At 44.4% G+C, this 19,458-nt stretch overlaps 1 protein-coding gene across 2 annotated transcripts in view; it reads left to right on the plus strand.

The window, feature by feature from the left end:
* The window catches only part of Sik3 (SIK family kinase 3), a 211,128-nt gene that overhangs the window by 119,555 nt on the left and 72,115 nt on the right, over positions 1-19,458 (plus strand). For both annotated transcript variants that reach the window (XM_087563721.1, NM_001271216.2), the window contains 1 exon segment: positions 17,816-17,977. In XM_087563721.1, the coding sequence (XP_087419847.1) occupies positions 17,816-17,977 (162 nt within the window).

Here is a 19,458-nt window from a genome sequence, read left to right on the forward strand (position 1 = left end):
TTTGTCATCTTTCTCCTTAACTGTCGGGGAGGCTGTGTCTGGAAGAGTGCAGTTGAGGTGGGGTCTCCCTTTTGTCTGGAGAAGCACATCACTCAGTTCATGAGACAGTGGTTTTGTGCCAGTTGGGCTGAGGTGACGTCAAGCCACCTTCCCATTTCCCTTAATTTCTCTTCAGCTCCCAGAGTTTGATTGTTGCCCAGAAGTTGCCTTTGACTCCATATCTAGCTCTAGTCATTAACTCAGAGGAAAGAAAACCAGACCATAATGCAGACAGGTAGATCCCAATGTCTTCTCAAAGGATCTGCCTCCATTTACAAGTGGGAGAGAAGGTCAAGCATTGCAACCTCAGTAACAGAGGCTGTGCGGAGAGGCACCTGAGGAGATAGGTCCTTGCAGCTGTCAGCTCTCAGCCTGATGGCCTGCAGCAGAGTCCCGCAGGCAAGACCTCTGGAAAGAGCTTTCCTGAGTCAGAAGTTGAAAAAAAAAAAAAAGAAAGAAAAAAATGTTTGGCTAAGAAAAGACTTCAGTTCAAACTGAACTGGAGATCCCAGGATTTGCCAGGCTGTTTTGCCCAGAAGAGAGGACCCAAATCCTAAGAATATGGATAGAGTCAACTCTAGGTGGTGAGAAGGAACAAAGCAATAAAGAAGCCTTGGAGGTGGGAAGTGTATCAGAAACTTAGGGTTCTCCAGTCCGCCATCTAGAATACCCAGTGTTCAACCAAAGCAACAGCACCGCCAAACAGCAAAAGTACGCACAGTTGCTGGACAGATGCAGAGCACAAGGAATTGACTAGTACGCAGGTAGATGCTGGGTTTACGAGAAGAAAACCTTTTAGAAAAACATAAAGATGCTCACAGCCACAGGGGGACTCACAGTTGAAGAGACAGTGGTAAATGAAGGTCACATGATGTCACTTCAGATAAGGAATACTAACCAGAGACGTTATTTAAAAGCAAACAAAATTATGGGGCTGGGAAATAAGTAAATCATTAGAAAGCCTCAACAACAGTGTTGAACTGTCAGACAGAAGAAACCCAGACTCAAGGATAGATGGGAAAGATCGCCCACACTGAGGTACAGAGACGAGAAGAAGGAACCAAAGGCAGCTTCTGGAGTTGGTGTCCGTCAGGAGCATCGTCTGCACTGTGGGAGGAGACAAAGCATCTTCTGTGCACAGTGGGGAGTATCAGGAGTGTATAGAGACAGGCAGAAACTGTAAGGAAAAATGGCTATGAAACCAGCAGATGTTCTGAAAAAACAGCAGCCCGTGTGTCCAGGAACCTCAAGGCCTTTGAAATACAGACACCCACAAATAGGTACATCTCAGGGAGAACTGGTGCGGCCACACAAAGGAGGAATTTTGTGATGTTAAAAGAAGACATGGATGTTTTTTCTTTTGATGTCTATGCTTCAGTGGCAGAAATTATACAAGTGTGATCAGGTTAAATATCATGAATTAAAATACAAAGAGTTGGAAGTCTACATGAGATTGAAAACCAAGTGTGTTGGGCTCGAGAAGGCCAGATAAAGTCCAGGAATATGGTTCCCAACATGTCAGCTGCTGGTTACATGCTGCTGTTCTCTTTGGAAATGTAGCAGGTTCAACTGTGGAACTGAAGTTTGAATTTTAGATTAGTTACAGTGGCATTTGAATGGTAGCTAGAGCATTGTACAAGAGGTTATTTTGCTGGTGCAGGGTTTAGCATGATCACTCTCACTCTGGCCCCAAGTGTAAGAGAAATCCCCCCGAGCCACTCAGATGTGATTGCTGGAAGGACTTACAGAACTCACAGCTGTGCCCTCTTCCAGGGAAAGGATATCGGGAAAACCAGCCAAGGAAGGTGTACAGCCGGGCCAGAAGTGCTGGTACAGCGTCTTCATTGTCCTTTGCCTAGTGTGCTTTGACTCGAGTGTGTGACAGCATGACAGAATATTACTTCAGGGAGGCTCGGCCTTTGCGTCCACAGTCTTATTTTATGCACACCTGATTGGTTGGTCAGTCGGTCAGTTATTTGATTGGTTGATTGATTGGTTGGTTGGTTGGTTGATTGGTTGGTTCATTGATTGCCCATGCAGTTGACCTCAATTTTCAGGACGATTGACATGATGTCCCAGAGTCCTACACTTAATTTCACATGGTTGGTCTTTCTAGTGTTCCTATTTTATTATTAGACCTTCTGGCAAGTCTGAGGCTCCCAGGCAAATACAGACCTCACTCCATCCCAAAACCAAGGGGAGGGCAGAGCTTTTCTTCAGGCAAGGCCACAGCCTGAGTCCATACACTGTTCAGAACTTCCGTATTTAAGTGCACCCTATTTTGAAAGCACTAAATGCATTTCACTTTGGCCATTGTCAGTTTAGCGTTTGACTGGTAGACTTAGAAGTCTGGACTTCTAAGACTTGGTGTGCTTGTAAGCAGAAGAGAGCCAGTCTCACTGCTAATCTCTATGTCGTTCACATAGCGAAAAGTGTTCGAGAAGTTACTGAGGTCCAGTTCAAAGTGAGTGAGTGGCACTGCTCACTGTCTGCTGTAATTGCTATCAGTTATGTAAATGCACTTCTGTGATGCCAATCTAGAAGCTGTGATGAGTCTGCGCTCCACACTGAGAATGCCTGACCAGGAACCTCAACTGGGGAATGCTTCGAAATCAGACGCCTTTGAGTGCCAATATGATTTGTTTTTGTTTTTGTTTTTGTTTTTGTTTGTTTTGTTTTGAAGCATTTTAGGTTTTTAGATGAGAGATGATATCTGGTAAAAGTTATATAAGTATTCAAAATAAAAATAAAGGCTGAAATTGGAAATTCTGGTCTCAAGCATTTCCAATAAAGGGCAGTCTATCTGCCCTGGAGTTTGATGGCAGAGGTAGACCAGCAAGAGAAGTACTAGCTTCTAGCATCACAGCTCTATAGTGTGGCCATGTAGGGGTGCTGAGCTCAGAGGGGACCTCCCCAAATGCAGGGATAGAAGGAAGCTGTCTGGTCGGTCTCACTAGCTATGTTTATGCTGGCCTTGCCTAGGGAACCAGAGACTGGAGTACACTTGACATCTCCACTACTGCAGTCCTCTCACCCAGCTCCTGCAGCTTGCTCACCAAGTCTGTCCCATGAGGGCTTAGAACACATAGCCCTATCTCTATATCTTCTCCACTGTAGCTCCTAATACATTCTCCTCTCCTGCTCCTTTTACATTTGGCTGTTCTTTGTGCTCCACTGTAAGGTCTAGATATTGTCCCATTTCTTTCTGCTACCCTCTTTTCCCATGTGTCTCCCACTTACTTCAGAATCTTTCCTGCATTTCTTATTAGAGACAACTGTATCGGAACTTCATTTTCCTACAGCTTACTATTCTGTATCTCATGTTTGCTTTAGTTTTCTTCTTCGCTTTTTATAACCAATTCACATTCACCCATATACTCAGTCACACAGTTATTAGTTAGTGTATAGTATTTTTATGCTCTGCGTGTACGTGCCAGGTCTCCACATCGAGGTCATTGGACAACTCTATGGAATCTCTTCCACCCTTCTGCCTCCATGTGAGATTCAGGGGCTGAAAGCAGGCCATTATGTTCCCAACCTACCGAGTCCTCTAACACCCTCGCTTGCTTACATCTGACTTACCAAAGTACATCTTGACAGTAAGGAGTTTGTCTTTTATTTTTGGTTCTAGAAAGCCAACATAATCCTTATACTCCATGGGCAAGAGGTATACTGAGCCATATCAGAAGAGTATACTGAGCTATATCACAGGAGGTATACTGAGCCATATCAGAAGAGTATACTGAGCCATATCATAGGAGGTATACTGAGCCATATCACAGGAGGTATACTGAGCCATATCACAGGAGGTGTACTGAGCCATATCAGAAGAGTATACTGAGCCATATCATAGGAGGTGTACTGAGCCATATTACAAGAGGTATACTGAGCCATATCACAAGCCAGGATTCTATAAGTTTTGGTCCTTGTCAATTCTCAGAATGGTTCCCACAGAAACCAACTACTTATAGATCAGCCGAATGAGAGGAGTGAGTGCAATTGGACTGATGAACAGTATTACAGTCTTGGCCTGCTCTTCTTGTTCAATGGGTGTCTGACACAGCATGCATGTATTTCAAGTCAAGCAGAGAATGGTCATTTTTTTTCTGCTTACTTACTTTAGGTATGTGAGTTTTGACATAGGGGAGAAACACGTTTTGTATTTACTATTTGAGTGTACAGAGAAAAGGAAGCATATAGGAGGTTTGACTTGGAAATAGTGGAGGGGATTACGGACTTAGTGAAATGAATATTGCTTCTTAGCACTGCATTGTAAAAGGGCAGCCATGACAGTGTGGTTCTTCCAGTAGGATTGAGGAACTACCTAGGTTTGCAGATCACTAAATTCACAATTCAAAACTCCCCCAATATGATTTCTTGAGATACATTTCCTTAAACTTCCTATCATGTGCTCTTAAAACCAGCACTTTGTCAAATAAAGCTCTCTGGATGCCAGCAGAACCCAAGGCATTTAAGACAAAGTGCTAATTTAAGAGGAATCTGCTGAAGTGTGAGTGATTGACTCTCACTTACTTAAGATAATATTTCCCAATTGTTAGTTCAGTTTTAAAAGGGATAATTTTTATCTGTCTCAGACAATTCCTAAATAAGTGAGACAGAGACTGTAAGATTTATTTAACCAAGCTTTATGGCAGAAAATCTGAGCATTTATTGACTTATTTTAATCCTGTGAGCTAACCTGGCTACCTCCCAATCAGAGTGCCCGAGATACTTGCATTTGCCATTGGTTTAGCTCTCTCTGCTCAGGTGTGTTCTCAGGATGTCTCTCCAACTCTCTCCTTATAGACACCACCCACCCCCACTCCCACCCCCACCCCCTGGCTGGGATTGGAAGTCCAGTCTTACCCTCTTCCCTGCTCATTGGCTTTTATTGACAAATCAGAGAATGAATGGGGAGTAATGTTTACATAACATTGAGACAGAGATTCTTAGAATAAGCATTGCAGTGCCATGTCTGGATTGCAACCAGATATGGGGGCAGAGAAATGAGCATTGAATAATAAAGGATAACCTTTACACAGTGCACAATAACATGCCCACACTCAGTGGTGCCAACATGCATGAAACCCAGGAACTCCCACAAACAGATTTATTTATGCCATGGAGCATTCAGAGTCTGCCAGTAGGGCAGGAAGTGGTAAGGGCAAAGTTGTATAACCATTGCATGCTATACACCGAGGTCCATGTTCCATTGAGAACTTTTATATTGTTACTTTCTAGATGGTCAGGGACATTAGCATAGGCACATATATGTGCTAGCTTGCTGTCACTTTTAAAAACATGTTATTTTAACCATACACATTCTTTGTATCCTTCTAAACAAAACTCGTGTTGTCCCACCGAGTGTTTATTCTTTTTGACTATGAAGACTAGTTATCTGTGCAGGCAGGCCTTACAGTGGAGGCAGATAACCACACCACCGAGCTTATCTGCTCACTGATCAGACAGTAGCAGCCATTTCCTCCCCAGTCATTTGTTCGTCTGTCGTTTGATTTTCTCAATATCTTACATAGCTCATTTATGTTGTACTCTGTGCAGGACGCTGCAGAGGCCACTGTGCCTTCTCAGCGCTTCACTCAGAACGAGGTTGGCAGTTTTCTGATCAAGATGTTATTTGTGCCATGTGTGCTTGGTGCACGCAGAGGCCCGAGGTTGGTGTTGGCTGCTTTCCTTTCTCTCTACCATAGTTTTGAAATACAGTCTCTCAGTACCTGTAACTCACTGTTTCAGCAGGACTCGGGGGGTAGTGAGCTTCAGGAATCCTCCTGTCTCCACCTTCCAGGGGGTCGGATTACTGGCGTGTACCAAAGCCAACATTTTACATGGCTACTCAGGGTGTGAGCTTGGGTCCTCCTGCTTGCACAGCGGGCACTTTACTGACTGAACCATCATCTCCTCAGCCTGCTGTTTGTGGGGTTTTTTTCATGGAAGGTTTTTGGGATAAGGCCTCATTGTGGAGCTCGCCATCCTCCTGCCTCCTAAGTGCTGCTGGGACTTTGGGTACTTGCCATCATAACCATGCCAAATACTTCTTTGCTGAATTTAGTATATGTATGTTCCAAAGGAATTTTTCTGTTTTGTGTGTGTACATAAGTATACATGTATATGTGTCTATGTATATCTGTATACACACATTTTCCCTGAGAGACTTTTCAAACTATGTTTTAACCCTTTTAGGAAAATGTAGTCTTCCTTATCCAGGTAATAGGGCCAAAGTATTTAATCATATCCTTTATTGACATCTATAAAGAGTTTTTCATTTTATATTTGTAATTAATACATCAATTTCAATATATCTTCAAAATTTGATGTCTTGAAGATATTCCAGCTGACATTCCATTTTTTAAAAAAGCTGTAAAATATTCAGTACACAGAATTATTTTGACCATTTTTAGTAACATTAATAATAACACTGCTATCCCATCATCTATAAACTTTGTATTCTATAGAATGGAAACTCTAGGTCTTAATCACTGACCACTGATCTGTCCCTCCAAAGCATTGTCCTTCCTTCTGTTCTGACCTTAACTGCTCTAGGGACATATGTAAATGAAATCACCCTGTATTGTCCTTCTGGGACCAAAGCTGGTGTCCCTTAACATGATGTTCGTGTGTCAGACTCATCAAGGGCACATTTCATGTGTTTGTCTAGTTATGGACCCACGCTTCGGTCCTGATGTTGATACTAGTGAGCAGTGATGTACCAGGGAAGTCCATTTCACTGTGAGCATGTTCACTAGATGGAAGGGAGAAGGGTCTCGGGTAAACCCTGATGCCCTCACCACCCAGGTTTGACAATTACCAACATTATGCTAATGCTGTTGTTTCTTTTTCCCAGCTGTTTTATATTTGCAATTTTGAATATTTCTGATTAAATTCAAGGAGTTTATCGTTTTACTCATAAATACTGTTTTCCTTTCATGTAAGGGACTTTAAGCAGCTTGGTCATAACACCTATCTTAAGGGTACTGCCTTTTGCTTTGTTTTTGAGACAGGCTCACTGCGTGGCCACAGCTGGCCTGGAGCACTGAATCTTCTTCCTCAGGCTCCCAAGTCCTTAGAGCGTAAGCCTGTGCTCCCCCTCCCTGTAGTAACGTCTTAGTCTAGATATTTTGCAGCTTTAGACTAGGTTTAGTGTTTAGGTCTTACCTTAAAGACTCTTTCTATCCCTTTGCTCGCCTTCTCCTGAGCGCTCTTCAGCACAGCAATCATGGCTACGTCTTTGTCTGTTAGCTCCAAAGATCTCAATCTTTCACTCCTGTTTTCACTTTTTGTAAACACGTTTCATTTATTTTGTGTGTACGTGCCACAGCACACACGGAGGTCAGACGGACGGCCAGTCGGGGCCGGTCTCCCTCCACCATATGAATACCAGCCTTTGACTGTGGTCACCAGCCTTGACAGCAAGCACTTCTGCCTGCCAACCACCTTGCCACTTCTGCTGCTTCCCGTTGTTGTCATTGTCACTGTGGGGCAGGAAAAGTGATCACTGCAGTGGTTCTGGTGTTACCTTGGGTGGTGCACTTTGTTTTGTCAGGTGATTTAATGGCAGGCCAGCCATCCTGAGCCCACTGCAGCTCCAGTGTGTGCTTCCGTTTTCATTTTATCCTTGCTCCAAAGGGCTAGTTTTCTGGACTGTTCACCAAGCTGCTCATCTGAACTTGAAGGAGGACTCCAGGATCTTCTGGGCGAGGTGGCGTCTCTGAGCAGTTCTGGCTTCTTGGGCTCCTGGCAGCTGCTCGCTCCCTGCCCCACCTCCTACTCTTAACGTTGAGTGCATACAGCTAGGGGCTTAGCTGTGGCTCTGAGTAGGATTGCCATGGCTAGGTTTTAAATTTTAAACATGTAGCTCAGGATAGCCTCAAACCTGCACCCTCCTGCCTCTCCCCACATGCTGCAGTTACACGTATGCATTTTCATGCCTTCTTCTTTGCTAATTTTTAATGTTTTTTTTTTCAGTTTTCTTCTCCTTTGCCCTTCTGTATTATTACTTTTCTCGTTTCTGTAATAAAATCCTGGACAAGAAGCAACTTGAAGGTTTATTTCGATTTACATTTGATCATGGCATGGAGGAGTGGTGGGCACAGACACTGACACATTGCATCCAGAGTCAGTAGGCAGACAGTGTTGAATGCCGGTGTGGGATCCCTCTGTAGTTAGGTTGGACTTTCCATGTTATGTAACTTAATCTAGAAAGTTCCTTACAGATATGCCCAGAAATTTGTCTCCATGGTGATCCCAGAGCCTCTCAACATAACACTTTCAAGCCATAACCTTTCATGCTGTGGTTCACTGCTATCTACAGTGTGAATATTCAGTCCGACTTCTGAAGTCTCACAGAATTTTTAACAGTGTTCCACCAGTGTCATAGAAGACTCAAGGTGGCCTCCTAGCTGTAAATCCCTATAAAATCATAACTCACACACTTCAAATACACAGTAGCTCTGAATATACTTTCCCATTTCAAAAGAAAAGAACGGAGCCTAGAACAGAGCTATTGGGTCAAAGCAAGACCAAGCGCAGCAGTGAAAACACCAGATTTTAGCTCTGGGGCCTGCAGCTGGGGCTCATGGTGGGACCACCTGAGCTCCACAAGGCATGAGTACCCCCAGCCCTTTATCTGTTTTGCCTATCACGCGGCCTCTCTCCTAGCTGGCTCTGCTAGGTGCCTGCAGCTTTCCTCAGTGGATGTCGCATGGTCCTGGCCTTCTAGTGTCTCTCCATTACAAGTCAGGTGTCACCTTCACAGTGTCACCCAGGGCATCTTCAGGGTTTTCTTACAGGAACCCCTCCCTTGCCACACATGGCCTGGCTTCAGCAACACTCTTTAACTGTGACTTAAATCTTCTTGACCCCCACAGTCCCATGTCTTTCATGACTAAAAACTCAGTACTATGTTACTAATTCTGCCATGACTAAAAACTCAGTACTGTGTTGCTAATTCTGCCAATGTCTGCTACCAGCTCAAAGTGGAGCATGGCCTGTGTGGACCACAGTTGCATTAATCTCTGTGTGCTAATGGCGAAACACTTCCCTGGGGATCTGTTTTCAAGGAGGAGTGGATTCCTTCAGTGACACACTCAGTTCAGGGTTTCCTCTTTCAAATGAATTTTCAAGTTCATACAATGAAGTCTTCAGTGTCTAAGGTCTTGCCCTTAGGACATAGCTCCTGTAGTCTCAGTGTACATTGCCCCGATCTCTTTTAAAATCCTATATCCCTGTAAGGTTAACAACTGCAACTCCTTCCCTCTCAGTGCACAGTTTCATGTCTTCCTGCTTTGCCTTTTGATCTTTCTCTCATAGATGACCTGGATGGGAGCGGTAAGAAGTAGCCGTGTCTCAGCCCGGATGCTATTCTGTGTTTACATTTCCTCGCCCAGATGAGTTAGTCCATTGCTCTGCCTCTTTCCACTTCTCAACACATGGAGAAAGTAGCCAGATTCACTGCTAGGATACCATACAAACGGCCTTTGCCCAGTTTCTAGTCGAGTTCTAACTCTCCTCTGAAGCTTGGGAGCCAGGCCCGCACTGTCTTCTGTTTGTCTTGGTAATTTGGTCATCCAAACTTGCACCAGAATGGCCCATGAAGCCTGTTTACAGCACGCTAGGGCTTGACACAGAACTGTCTTACTCGTGCCTTTTATAATCTGGAAGCCCTTGGTTCTCCACTTGCCACATAGTTTCCATTCGTTCCTTTTCCTAGGTGTCCTTTGATTAAGGAGCTGGGCTGTCTTGTAAGATGTCTAAGTACTGGCTTTGCTGATTGTGTCTCATGTCAGGAAACATGGCCTCCTCGCTCTCAGTTTCTTGTAACGGGCCAGTTGTAGTTACAATTTGCTTAAACGTAGGTGGAATTCCCTGGTGGAGAGGCAGAAATTCTCTACATCTCTTCTATCAGTGTGCTTCAAATATTGGATACTGACTGGGTTTCTGCTTTAGTGACATTCAGATACCCTGCAGGCTTAGCTATGCGCCTATAATCCCTTCCTGACAGGGTTTTCTCTTGACCTTGGCCAGTTCAAGCTGCTCCTCTCACATGGTCACCTAGAGACATTGTTCCATGCAAAGATACAAAGTGGAGGCTGCCCACGTAGCAGGTCCTTGTAGTCCGGATACTGCAGAGGTTGAGATGGGACAATTGGAGTCTGTGGCTAGACTAAGTTATGGAGCAAGCTTGATTCAGGGCAGCCTGGGCTACACAGCCGGACCATGTCTCAAAGCAAAGTTCACCCCCAGATGTTGCAAACTGGTAGTTTTTAATTCTTTCATGCTTTCAGCATCTATCTATAAAGAACTTTGCTTTAAAAAACTAGAGAGCGTAGGAAGGTCAAATTCCAAACAAGTCGGTATCTGACAGTGTCCAGTGGGCCACTCGGTTTGATTTTCTTTCTTTCTGGTAAGACTGTGAGTCCATAGATTTGAATGTGGCTGGCGTGCCTTAGTCCACCGAGGTTTCCTTCTTTCTCTCCATCACCATCTTCTCCCTTTCTCTCCTCTCTGCCACTGAGCTGCCTCCTGTCTTGTGTCATTTTTCTCTTGCTGCTCAAATTATTCCACTTAGGAACCACATCCAGTTGACTTCTCAATAACTCCTGTGCTTTTGAACAAGATTCTAGGCCTGTTTTGAACATTTTGTGTCTTGGATTTAGAATTGAACAGTCCCTACCTAAAAGAGAGTACACTAGAAGAAGGATAAATTCTACCTTGGTAAGCAGTCACATTTAACATTTTTTAATGTTAAATTAACATTATTCACTTAACATTGCCTTTCTGTTCCTCCTACACAAACGGAAGCGCACTGCATGATTGTTTTTCTACCTTGTAGGAACTCAGGATAGAAGCATCATTCAGATTAGCCCGCCTATGCTGATGCACTGGGGTAACACGAGAGACATCTGTTTCTACTGCAGGAAGCCATGAGTAACATTTCTCATGACTTTTGGGATAGGAGGTACCTTATCACAAACTACCAGGCCTTATGCTTCAGAAAATACTTTTTAAAGAGCCCTGTAAAAATCAGTCATTCTTATATATATTCATGTAATGGTCTTCATATCTAAAGGCTAGCATTTAAAAAGAACATAAAATGCCCTTAGTTTACAAACCCTGCTTAGTGGCAAAGAGAGTTAAAAAAAAAATGTAGTCAGAACTTTGTTGGTGGGTCCTGCATCCACAGATTGAGAGCAGTGGTCCCTTTGTACTGGTTACATTTCCCATGTCACTATTCTCTGAACAATATACACATGTCAAGTGCTTCATCTGGCCAGCTAGCGTATGAGTGCAAGAAGCTGGGAGGAACCCAGAAGACATAACTCCCTGTTGACACATGTTAGCAGGAGAGACAACATGCAAACTGCACAGATGTGTAATTAGTCAGAAGATGATAACGTGTGAAGACTCTGGGGCCAGGGTGGGGAGCAGCAGTCGGGAGGGGGAAGCAATGGAGAGTTGGCTCAGTCATTAACAACTCCTGCTGCTCTTGAAGGGGGACCAGAATTCAGTTCTTAGCATCCACGTGGTTTCTTACAACCTTCTGAGACTCCAGGTACAGGGGATCTGATGCCCTCTTCTGGCTTCCATGGTCACCAGGCACACGCGATACACAGATAAGCATGCCAATAAAACACCCACACGTAAGATAAAAATCAAAGGGCAGTCGAGGGAGTACTCAGGGAGAAGGCCGTAAGGCTATCAAAGTTCACATGTTGCTGGGAGAGAACAGCGGTCATAAGGCAAGAGCACTGTTTCTGCGTTTGAACATGACAGAGCAGTGCAGGGAGAGCGAAGGGTAGTAGGAGGTCTCTACCCTCTGGACCCTGGAGTTAAGACAGGCTTACTTGTGTGCACACGTGCAGACATTCTCACCAAGTACTAACTCCAGAAAGAATAGCTGGCAGTTGTTCTGCATCCTGATTACAGTGAGATTGCTACATATTTACATGCATGATAAAATGACAGAGAGCTGTATACAAATCACACCCATGTAGATTCTGGGCCTTGCTTCTGTTCTATAATTGTGTAAGATGTAGCCATTGAGGAAGACCATGAAGGTACAGGGGACCTGTTTGTATTCCCTTCTCACTGCCTGTGACTGTTCAGAGAACAGATACAGAAAGCCTTGGGCAGAATTAGGGATAATACGTAGGAGATCTCGATAATCTGGTGGCTGTTCACCCCAGTCAGTGATGCTAGAAAGGGTGAAGCCCAGCATGAGAAGTTGCTGGATTCTGGGAACTTTTGGGGGTAGAGTTCATAGATGGTGTTGATGTGTTGGTGAGTCTGGGAGAAGAAACATACAGCACCAACCACTGACAAGCAGGACAGACTATAAGAAGCACCCCAGTGGGCCCAGGACCCTGCTGTGTGTTGCTGCCAGGAAACAGAGCACCAAGCCTGCTTCCTCCACCCTGCAGCACCCTGACCTTCACGTCAGAGGACAATAGGAGAGCAAAGTGAGTGTTCTCATTAACCTGCTTGCGGGCAGCTTGAGTTATTTTGGCCTCACTCTGGCTCTTTTGGAAAGAAGCATTTGTTTGATAAACAGGAAGTTGTTTCCATGGGTGGAAGAAGAACAAATGATAGAACCAAGGGGCACAAGAAAGGGCTGCTGGCTATGATTAGTTTAGAAGGGCAGACATGGTTTCAGGCCACCACATAAGGCCAGCACTGACTGTGTTCACATTTCATCTCAGGAAACACAGTCTCTGCCTACTGCTTGACCTGCAGGGGTTTCCAGCAGCTCTGAAGAATGGAGACTGGCTGCACAGAGTGGAAAAGTGACTTATTTTAAGGAATGTTAGCAGGCTGGAGAGATGGCTCAGCGGTTAAGAGAACTGACTGCTCTTCCAGAGGTCCTGAGTTCAAATTCCAGCAACCACATGGTGGCTCACAACCATTTGTAATGGGATCTGATGCCCTCTTCTGGTGTGTCTGAAGACAGCTACCATGTACTCATATATAATAAATGAATAAATAAATAAACCTTTAAGGAATGTTAGCTCCCCTCTTCTGCTCTGCTAGTGGCCAGAGGTTAGACTCCAGTGAGACTGGTCTAGGTAAGCGTAGACTGGCCTGTGTTCCAATCTTTGAGAGGTTAGAACCTGAGTATTCCACAGCCTATCCCCACCTCTACCTCGAGCAGGCAGACTGGGACAGAGCGCGCGAATTCCGAGGCAAGCCCATTCATTATTCTGTCACCTTTGGAGGGTGTGTGAGCGTCAGAGTGCTATTGATGTTTGAAAAACTTCACGCGTGGTGGGGGAGGGCACCTGAGGATCCATGGCAACTGACCTGTGATAACTGCTAAGTGAGGAAGAGAACCTCTGCTCCACTTTTGATAAGAACTCAAAAGGGAAGAAAATGGAGACTTACTTTGTTTTCTGTTTTAACTGGATGGAGCCACATTGCAGTTAAAGAAAACTTTTTTTTTTTTTTTTTGGTTCTTTTTTTCGGAGCTGGGGACTGAACCCAGGGCCTTGCACTTCCTAGGTAAGCGCTCTACCACTGAGCTAAATCCCCAGCCCCAACAGTTAAAGAAAACTTAAATCTGTACCACATTTCAATAATTAGCTTAGTAGTGGTGAAAAAGATCTGCATGGCAGACTTCACATAGCAGGTGTCTCGTTGATGTCTGCCTGGGAGAAAGAAGGGCAAGAATCTAGATGATCGGAAGCTAAGGTCCTGAGGATAGTTGAGACTCTCAGGGCTGGTATTGGCAGCCAAGATACAGGAGAGCTGTCTCACCAAATGACCTGGAGGAAGTTACGTGTAGCTGGAATCCTGAAGCTCAGACTTCTCCTTGACTGTTGAGTGGATTCAGAACCCACTGTTGATTCAGATCCTCTGACTGCGTAAGTGTAGGCTACGCCTACTCTGGATCTCTCCATCAGAGGGTAGCATCCAATCTGGACTTGCGGTTTTGCTTCCTGCCTACTGAGTATGTAGGCACGTAAAGCAACCAGTTGTCAGCAGACCACTGAAAGGCAGGTTTCCACGGGGACCGAAACTGCAGGCTGTTAGTTCCCTGGCACGCCCACCTATCGTAGACTGAGAGCAAACTGACAGGTGGGGGTAGTCCGGTGATGAACATAAAAGCTGAGGCGAAGGTGTGAATGTGCCCGAGCTCATAAGACAGAGCTGAAGGCCAGGAGCACAGAGCACCATGGAGGAGCATTAGAGACAAGTGCTGGTCAGGGGGAGCCTGATGTGCCCGAGGCTGTTTAAGTGACAGACACAGCTTCACCCACAGTTACAGAAGTCGTGTGTGGATGTTTGTAGTTGCAGTTCCGTGTGGTGTGAGTATCCCAGTCTACCCAGTATGCTGCCACTAACGCCTCACACCAGGACCCCAGCGGTGATGAGGGCTGCTGTATAGAACAGCTCTGTGCAGCACAGGCGGCTGTTGGAGAGCCTGGAACGCTGACAAAATTCTTAATTAGTCCCTGAATGGTGCTGAGTGAACGTGTAATAAATGTGTTTTTAAATATTGAAAATTCAAGATTTGTAGTATATGGTAACTCTTAAAAGCACAAGTTCATCCCCAAATCCAGGAGCTTCTCACTGGTCCTGGCCTGTGACAGTTGACTTCCATTTAACAAAGTGGAGCTGGGGCTGCTGGCACTATGAACGTTTTATCCAAGGACAACCGATATGTCATTGTGGAGATAAAGCAGAACTCAGCTCACTCCACCAGCCTGGACTCTATAACAATTTTGAGAACTTTCCAATTATTTTAGAAAAATAAGGTACTTAGATATTTATAAAAAGAAGTTTTTTTTAAATGAAAGAAAATCCCTTATTTTGGAAATCACAAAATTAATCATTCTGTCATGTTTGAGAAGCTTTGATGTGTTTTGGTAATTAGTGTTTACTGCCAGACGAATGTCTCTTGGGCATTTTAATTAGTGGGTGGCATGGCCCAGTGAGCTTCTGATGGTAACCCTTCAGAAGAGCTTATTCTTGTGTTTCTCAAGACGAGCGGTCTCCTCAAAGCTCTTTAATTAGGCCAAGTTTAGCAACTAAAACATATTATTAGAATAATTAGGCCCCTCTTAAGGGAATGGGGGGTCAGGGAACAGGTACTGTTCGAGAGGGATCGCTTAAAATCTAGTGCCCTGCCTCTGATGGATGTCCAGTTCCTGGGCAGCTCGTGGTACACTGCTGTCTTCAGTCAGGGACTTTCTATTCAGAGATCTCCCCCACCAACCATAGATCTCACCAGAAGCCTAAATATGCTGGGTATAAGCTTCTCCATTCCATTCTGTGCTCTGGTGTGAAGCTGTCTCTTACCTCCAGCCTAGAGTCTTACTGTCCTCTCATTATTTTTTTTTTCTTATTAAGTTGCAAGTAACTGAGGTGGGTTTTTGTTTGTGTTTGTTTGTGCTTTTAAGGGAACCACTTTAAAGATCTTGTGTATAGGAAACAAAGCATTTTAACAGGTCTTTTAAGGGTTGTTTGCTTTGTCTATTTTTAGTGATTTCAGTCTCTTCCTAGGTGGCCCAAAGCTGGCCTCAAACAAGATGGCCCCTGCCTCAGCCTCCCAAGTTCTAGGATGATAAGTATGTTTGCCACACCAGGCATGACTGATCTTAGTAATTATATGCATATAGAGTGTGTGTGTGTGTGTGTGTGTGTGTGTGTGTGTTTTCTCTCTGTGTGTGTTCTCTCTGTGTGTGTGTTCTGTGTGTGTGTGTGTTCTGTGTGTGTGTGTTCTGTGTGTGTGTGTCTTCTGTGTGTGTATGGGTGTGCATCATGTTTACACTCTAGAATCGTGTCCCTTGCCTTCAAAATGCAATTTATATATTTTTTAATCTACCATGTAAATGGATCTCCCTCTAGCTGCCTTGCTTTGCCTGTCTCCCTGGTTCTTGGCTGGCTTTCTCTGTGTCTTTGCAGTTATCTCTAGTGGTAACACTTTACCCTAGATTCTGTTTTCCTTCAAGTTTAAAGAAAGATAGCTATCACCAGTCCTGTGGGTGAGGTGTCACCAAAATAATTGAGTGATTTCAGTGAACCACTATTAATAAGCAGTCATATGTACATTCATATTGCTTAATTTTTCACTTCCTTATCTCAGGATCATAAGATAACACTCTGTTGGCAAACGAGACCCTTTTCAGCAAGATCTTTGGTTAAAGGACTTCTCATAAAAGGTTATTGCATGTTTCCAACAGAACATGCTACATGTCACTGTCTCTGTCTTTCTGTCTCTGTCTCTCTGTCTCTCTCTCTGTGTCTCTCTGTCTCTGTCTCTCTCTGTTGCTCTGTCGCTCTCTCTCTCTCTCTCTCTCTCTCTGTGTGTGTGTGTGTGTGTGTGTGTGTGTGTGTGTGTGTGTGTGTGTGTGTGTGTTTGGTTTTCAAGATAGGATTTCTCTCGGTAGCCCTGGCCATCCTGGAACTCACTCTGTAGACCAGATTGGCCTTAAATTCACAAAGATCCACTTGCCTCTGCCTCTCAAGTACTGGGATTATAGGCATGCGCCACCCCACCCGGCTAGGATCTACTCTGCTGAGCCATCTCTCCAGTCCCACAGCTGACACGACCTGTTTAGCTGTCATGATGTAGAGTTGAGTTAAGGGTATTAATGATCTGTCTCAGTGTAAACCTAGTGCCTGACTCTAAAGTACTGGGAATGTACTTTTAAAATTGCTATAATTGCTATGGAACAACCAAATTGGTTTTTCAGTCTTGAGGATAGCCTGATCTCTAATATTCTAGAGTCTGTTACATGGTGAGGGCTTTTTGGAGGCGTGTGGGGGAGGGAGGAGTTGTTCACCCTCTATTTTAGCCACTTGTCTATTGATCATTTTTTTCTCAGTAGAAACTTCATATTACCTGTAAAAATTACTATTTTAGTTCTAAGAAGAGCAGATTCAGATGTAGAGATGTATGTGCCCTGGTGACTCATGTATGCTTTTTGTGTCAGATTATAGGGCTTTAAAAAGTAAGAGGAGCTACTAGGATGGACAGAGCTCTACGTAAGGACAGTCTTCCACTGTGTGGCGTCTGCTCCAGTCTAAGATGATTGGTTGCTAAGACTCTGCTTTTTGACACAGTCTTCAAACACAGGAAATGCTTCTGATGCTTATCTTCTATGTGTGTTTGCTTATGTACATGTAATCTTTTTGGGAGGAACTGAAAAGGAAGGGTTAAGTGTTATAATTCTGGGAAAGTAGCATTAAGCCCTGAGAACACTTTTCCAGTGTGTACTTTTTTGTTCATATGTGTTTTTGTGTGTGGGAGGGAGGGGGTTCATGACAGGGTTCCTCTGTGTAGCCACAGCTGTACTGGAACTCACTCTTAAGACCAGACTTCTGCCTCCAATGTGCTGGGACTGAGGATGTGTGCCACCACTGCCAGGCCACAATACATACTGGGAAGCACCCTCACCACAACAGGCTCAGTCTCAGGCGGTTTGGGCTCAGGTGCTAGTGAAGTTTTATGGATGTGCACAGGAGTGAGCCTTGCTCTCCCTTCAGCTCTCTTCAGGTTTTGTTGGTTCCTTTGTTTTAGATTTACATATGTAAATAAACTTTCTCCTGCATATATATGTGTGCACCACATGCGTACCTGTACCTGTGGAGGTCAGAGGAAGGCCTCATGTCTCGAGCCGCCATGTGTGCTGCTGGGCCTTCTCTCAAGCCTCTCTTCACCTTTGGCTCTGTTATCTGATGGATACTCATTTGCCTCCCAAGATGCCTGTGGGGCTACGCCAGCACCTTGGGTGGGTACTGACTCTGCTCTTGTTCACTACAGACCACTTGGTGGCCCATGGAAGAATGGCGGAGAAGGAAGCTCGGCGGAAGTTCAAACAGATTGTCACAGCTGTATATTTTTGTCACTGTCGGAATATCGTTCATCGTGATTTAAAAGCTGAAAATTTGCTTCTGGACGCCAATCTGAATATCAAAATAGCAGGTGAGGCGTGTGAATGCGTGTGTTGAAGACAGGAGTCATGGTTAGGGTAGGAGCAGTTTAGTCTTTGTTAAAATTAGAGCTGAGGCTTGTTCATGCTGAGGACACTGCTCCCACTGAGCTATACAATAACCTGGAAACTAATAAACTTCCAAAGTACATTTAAAAATATAGTATTAGCAGGAACTCTTTAGGAAGAAAGGAAAAGGTAGTATTTCAAGTTCTATTACTTTGATAAATCCTTTGTAAATAATGAGGAATAATTTTTTTTTTTTTTTAAGTAGGAAGGTAAGCCTGTGAAGTGACACACTCAGCTTCTTGTCCCAAGGCCACTGCAGACACAGCCCTGGCTCACTCCCAGGCTGTGCTGTCAGAACAGATCTTACAGTGCTCCGTGCTTAATGTAATAATGCTCACTTAAAGCTGCTCTGTCTCTTCTGATGAGCAAAGGCGGGTTTAGGAGATATTTAGATTGTTCGGACTAGTTCCTTCTCCTACACACATAGATCCGTACTTCCAGCTCTCATAACCCACTCCCTGTGCTACTCGCCAGTTTTAGCTGATTTTTTATTTTAGTCCATCCTCTTATCATATCCCGCCACTCTGCCCGGCTAACTTCTACATTTCTTCCTGACTGGCTTACACTTGTTGCTCTGACCTATCAGCATTTGCCTGGCAGATACAAGTTCATCTCCTACTGATTAGCAGACAGACAGTGTATAGCAACTATAAATAGAAAATAGGTATTTTTTTATTCTTTGTCAGTTTCTAATAATACATTGTATGTCTCTTATCTCCCAGAAGAAAATGAAGTAGTTTCATGCCAAAGATTGGAGTGTGGTTTGACTATCACTGCCTTGCAAAACCAAGGAGTCAGAAGCTGTTCTGATTTCCCTATAAGCAGGGCAGGAGTTGAGAGTTCAGATTTCTATCTTGTTCCAGGTCAAAGTACTTGAGTAAGCCCCGCCAGCTGCGGTGCGTCTGTCCCTTGGGGCAGACCTGTCCCCTAAGTCCTCGGAACAGCTCTCCTTTCCATCCTGATCTCAGGCTGATGGCTCTACTTGTGTCCTGAAGCTCATAGTCTTTCACTGACTTGAGCCTTGGCATGACACGACAGGCAAGAGTCAAAGGTTTGCTTTTTGGCTTGAGACTAAGCCAGGCACTCTGACTCATCCTGATTTAGCCTGTCAAAAGACATCACTTAGGATGAAACCATGATTTTCCTTGTCTTCATGTCAGTTGTGGCTGTTCCCATAGAAATAGGTAATGTGGAAAGACCTGGCAATGTCAAACCCCCTTTGTATTTTTTTTTTTTTTGTAGCTTCAGAGAAATTAATTGTAAACAGTACATACTGAAGCTCATAGAACTCAGACATGAGACACGGGGAAACTGAGGGGAGAGTCTTGATTTGAAGACAGCCTGGATACATTGCAAGACCCCGTCTTATAAAAGTGCAGTGTGACAGGCCTCTTAGCTTCTTACT

The sequence above is a fragment of the Rattus norvegicus genome, chromosome 8, assembly GCF_021556685.1.
Source record: "Rattus norvegicus strain SHRSP/BbbUtx chromosome 8, alternate assembly SHRSP_T2T, whole genome shotgun sequence".
Lineage (NCBI taxonomy): Eukaryota > Metazoa > Chordata > Mammalia > Rodentia > Muridae > Rattus > Rattus norvegicus.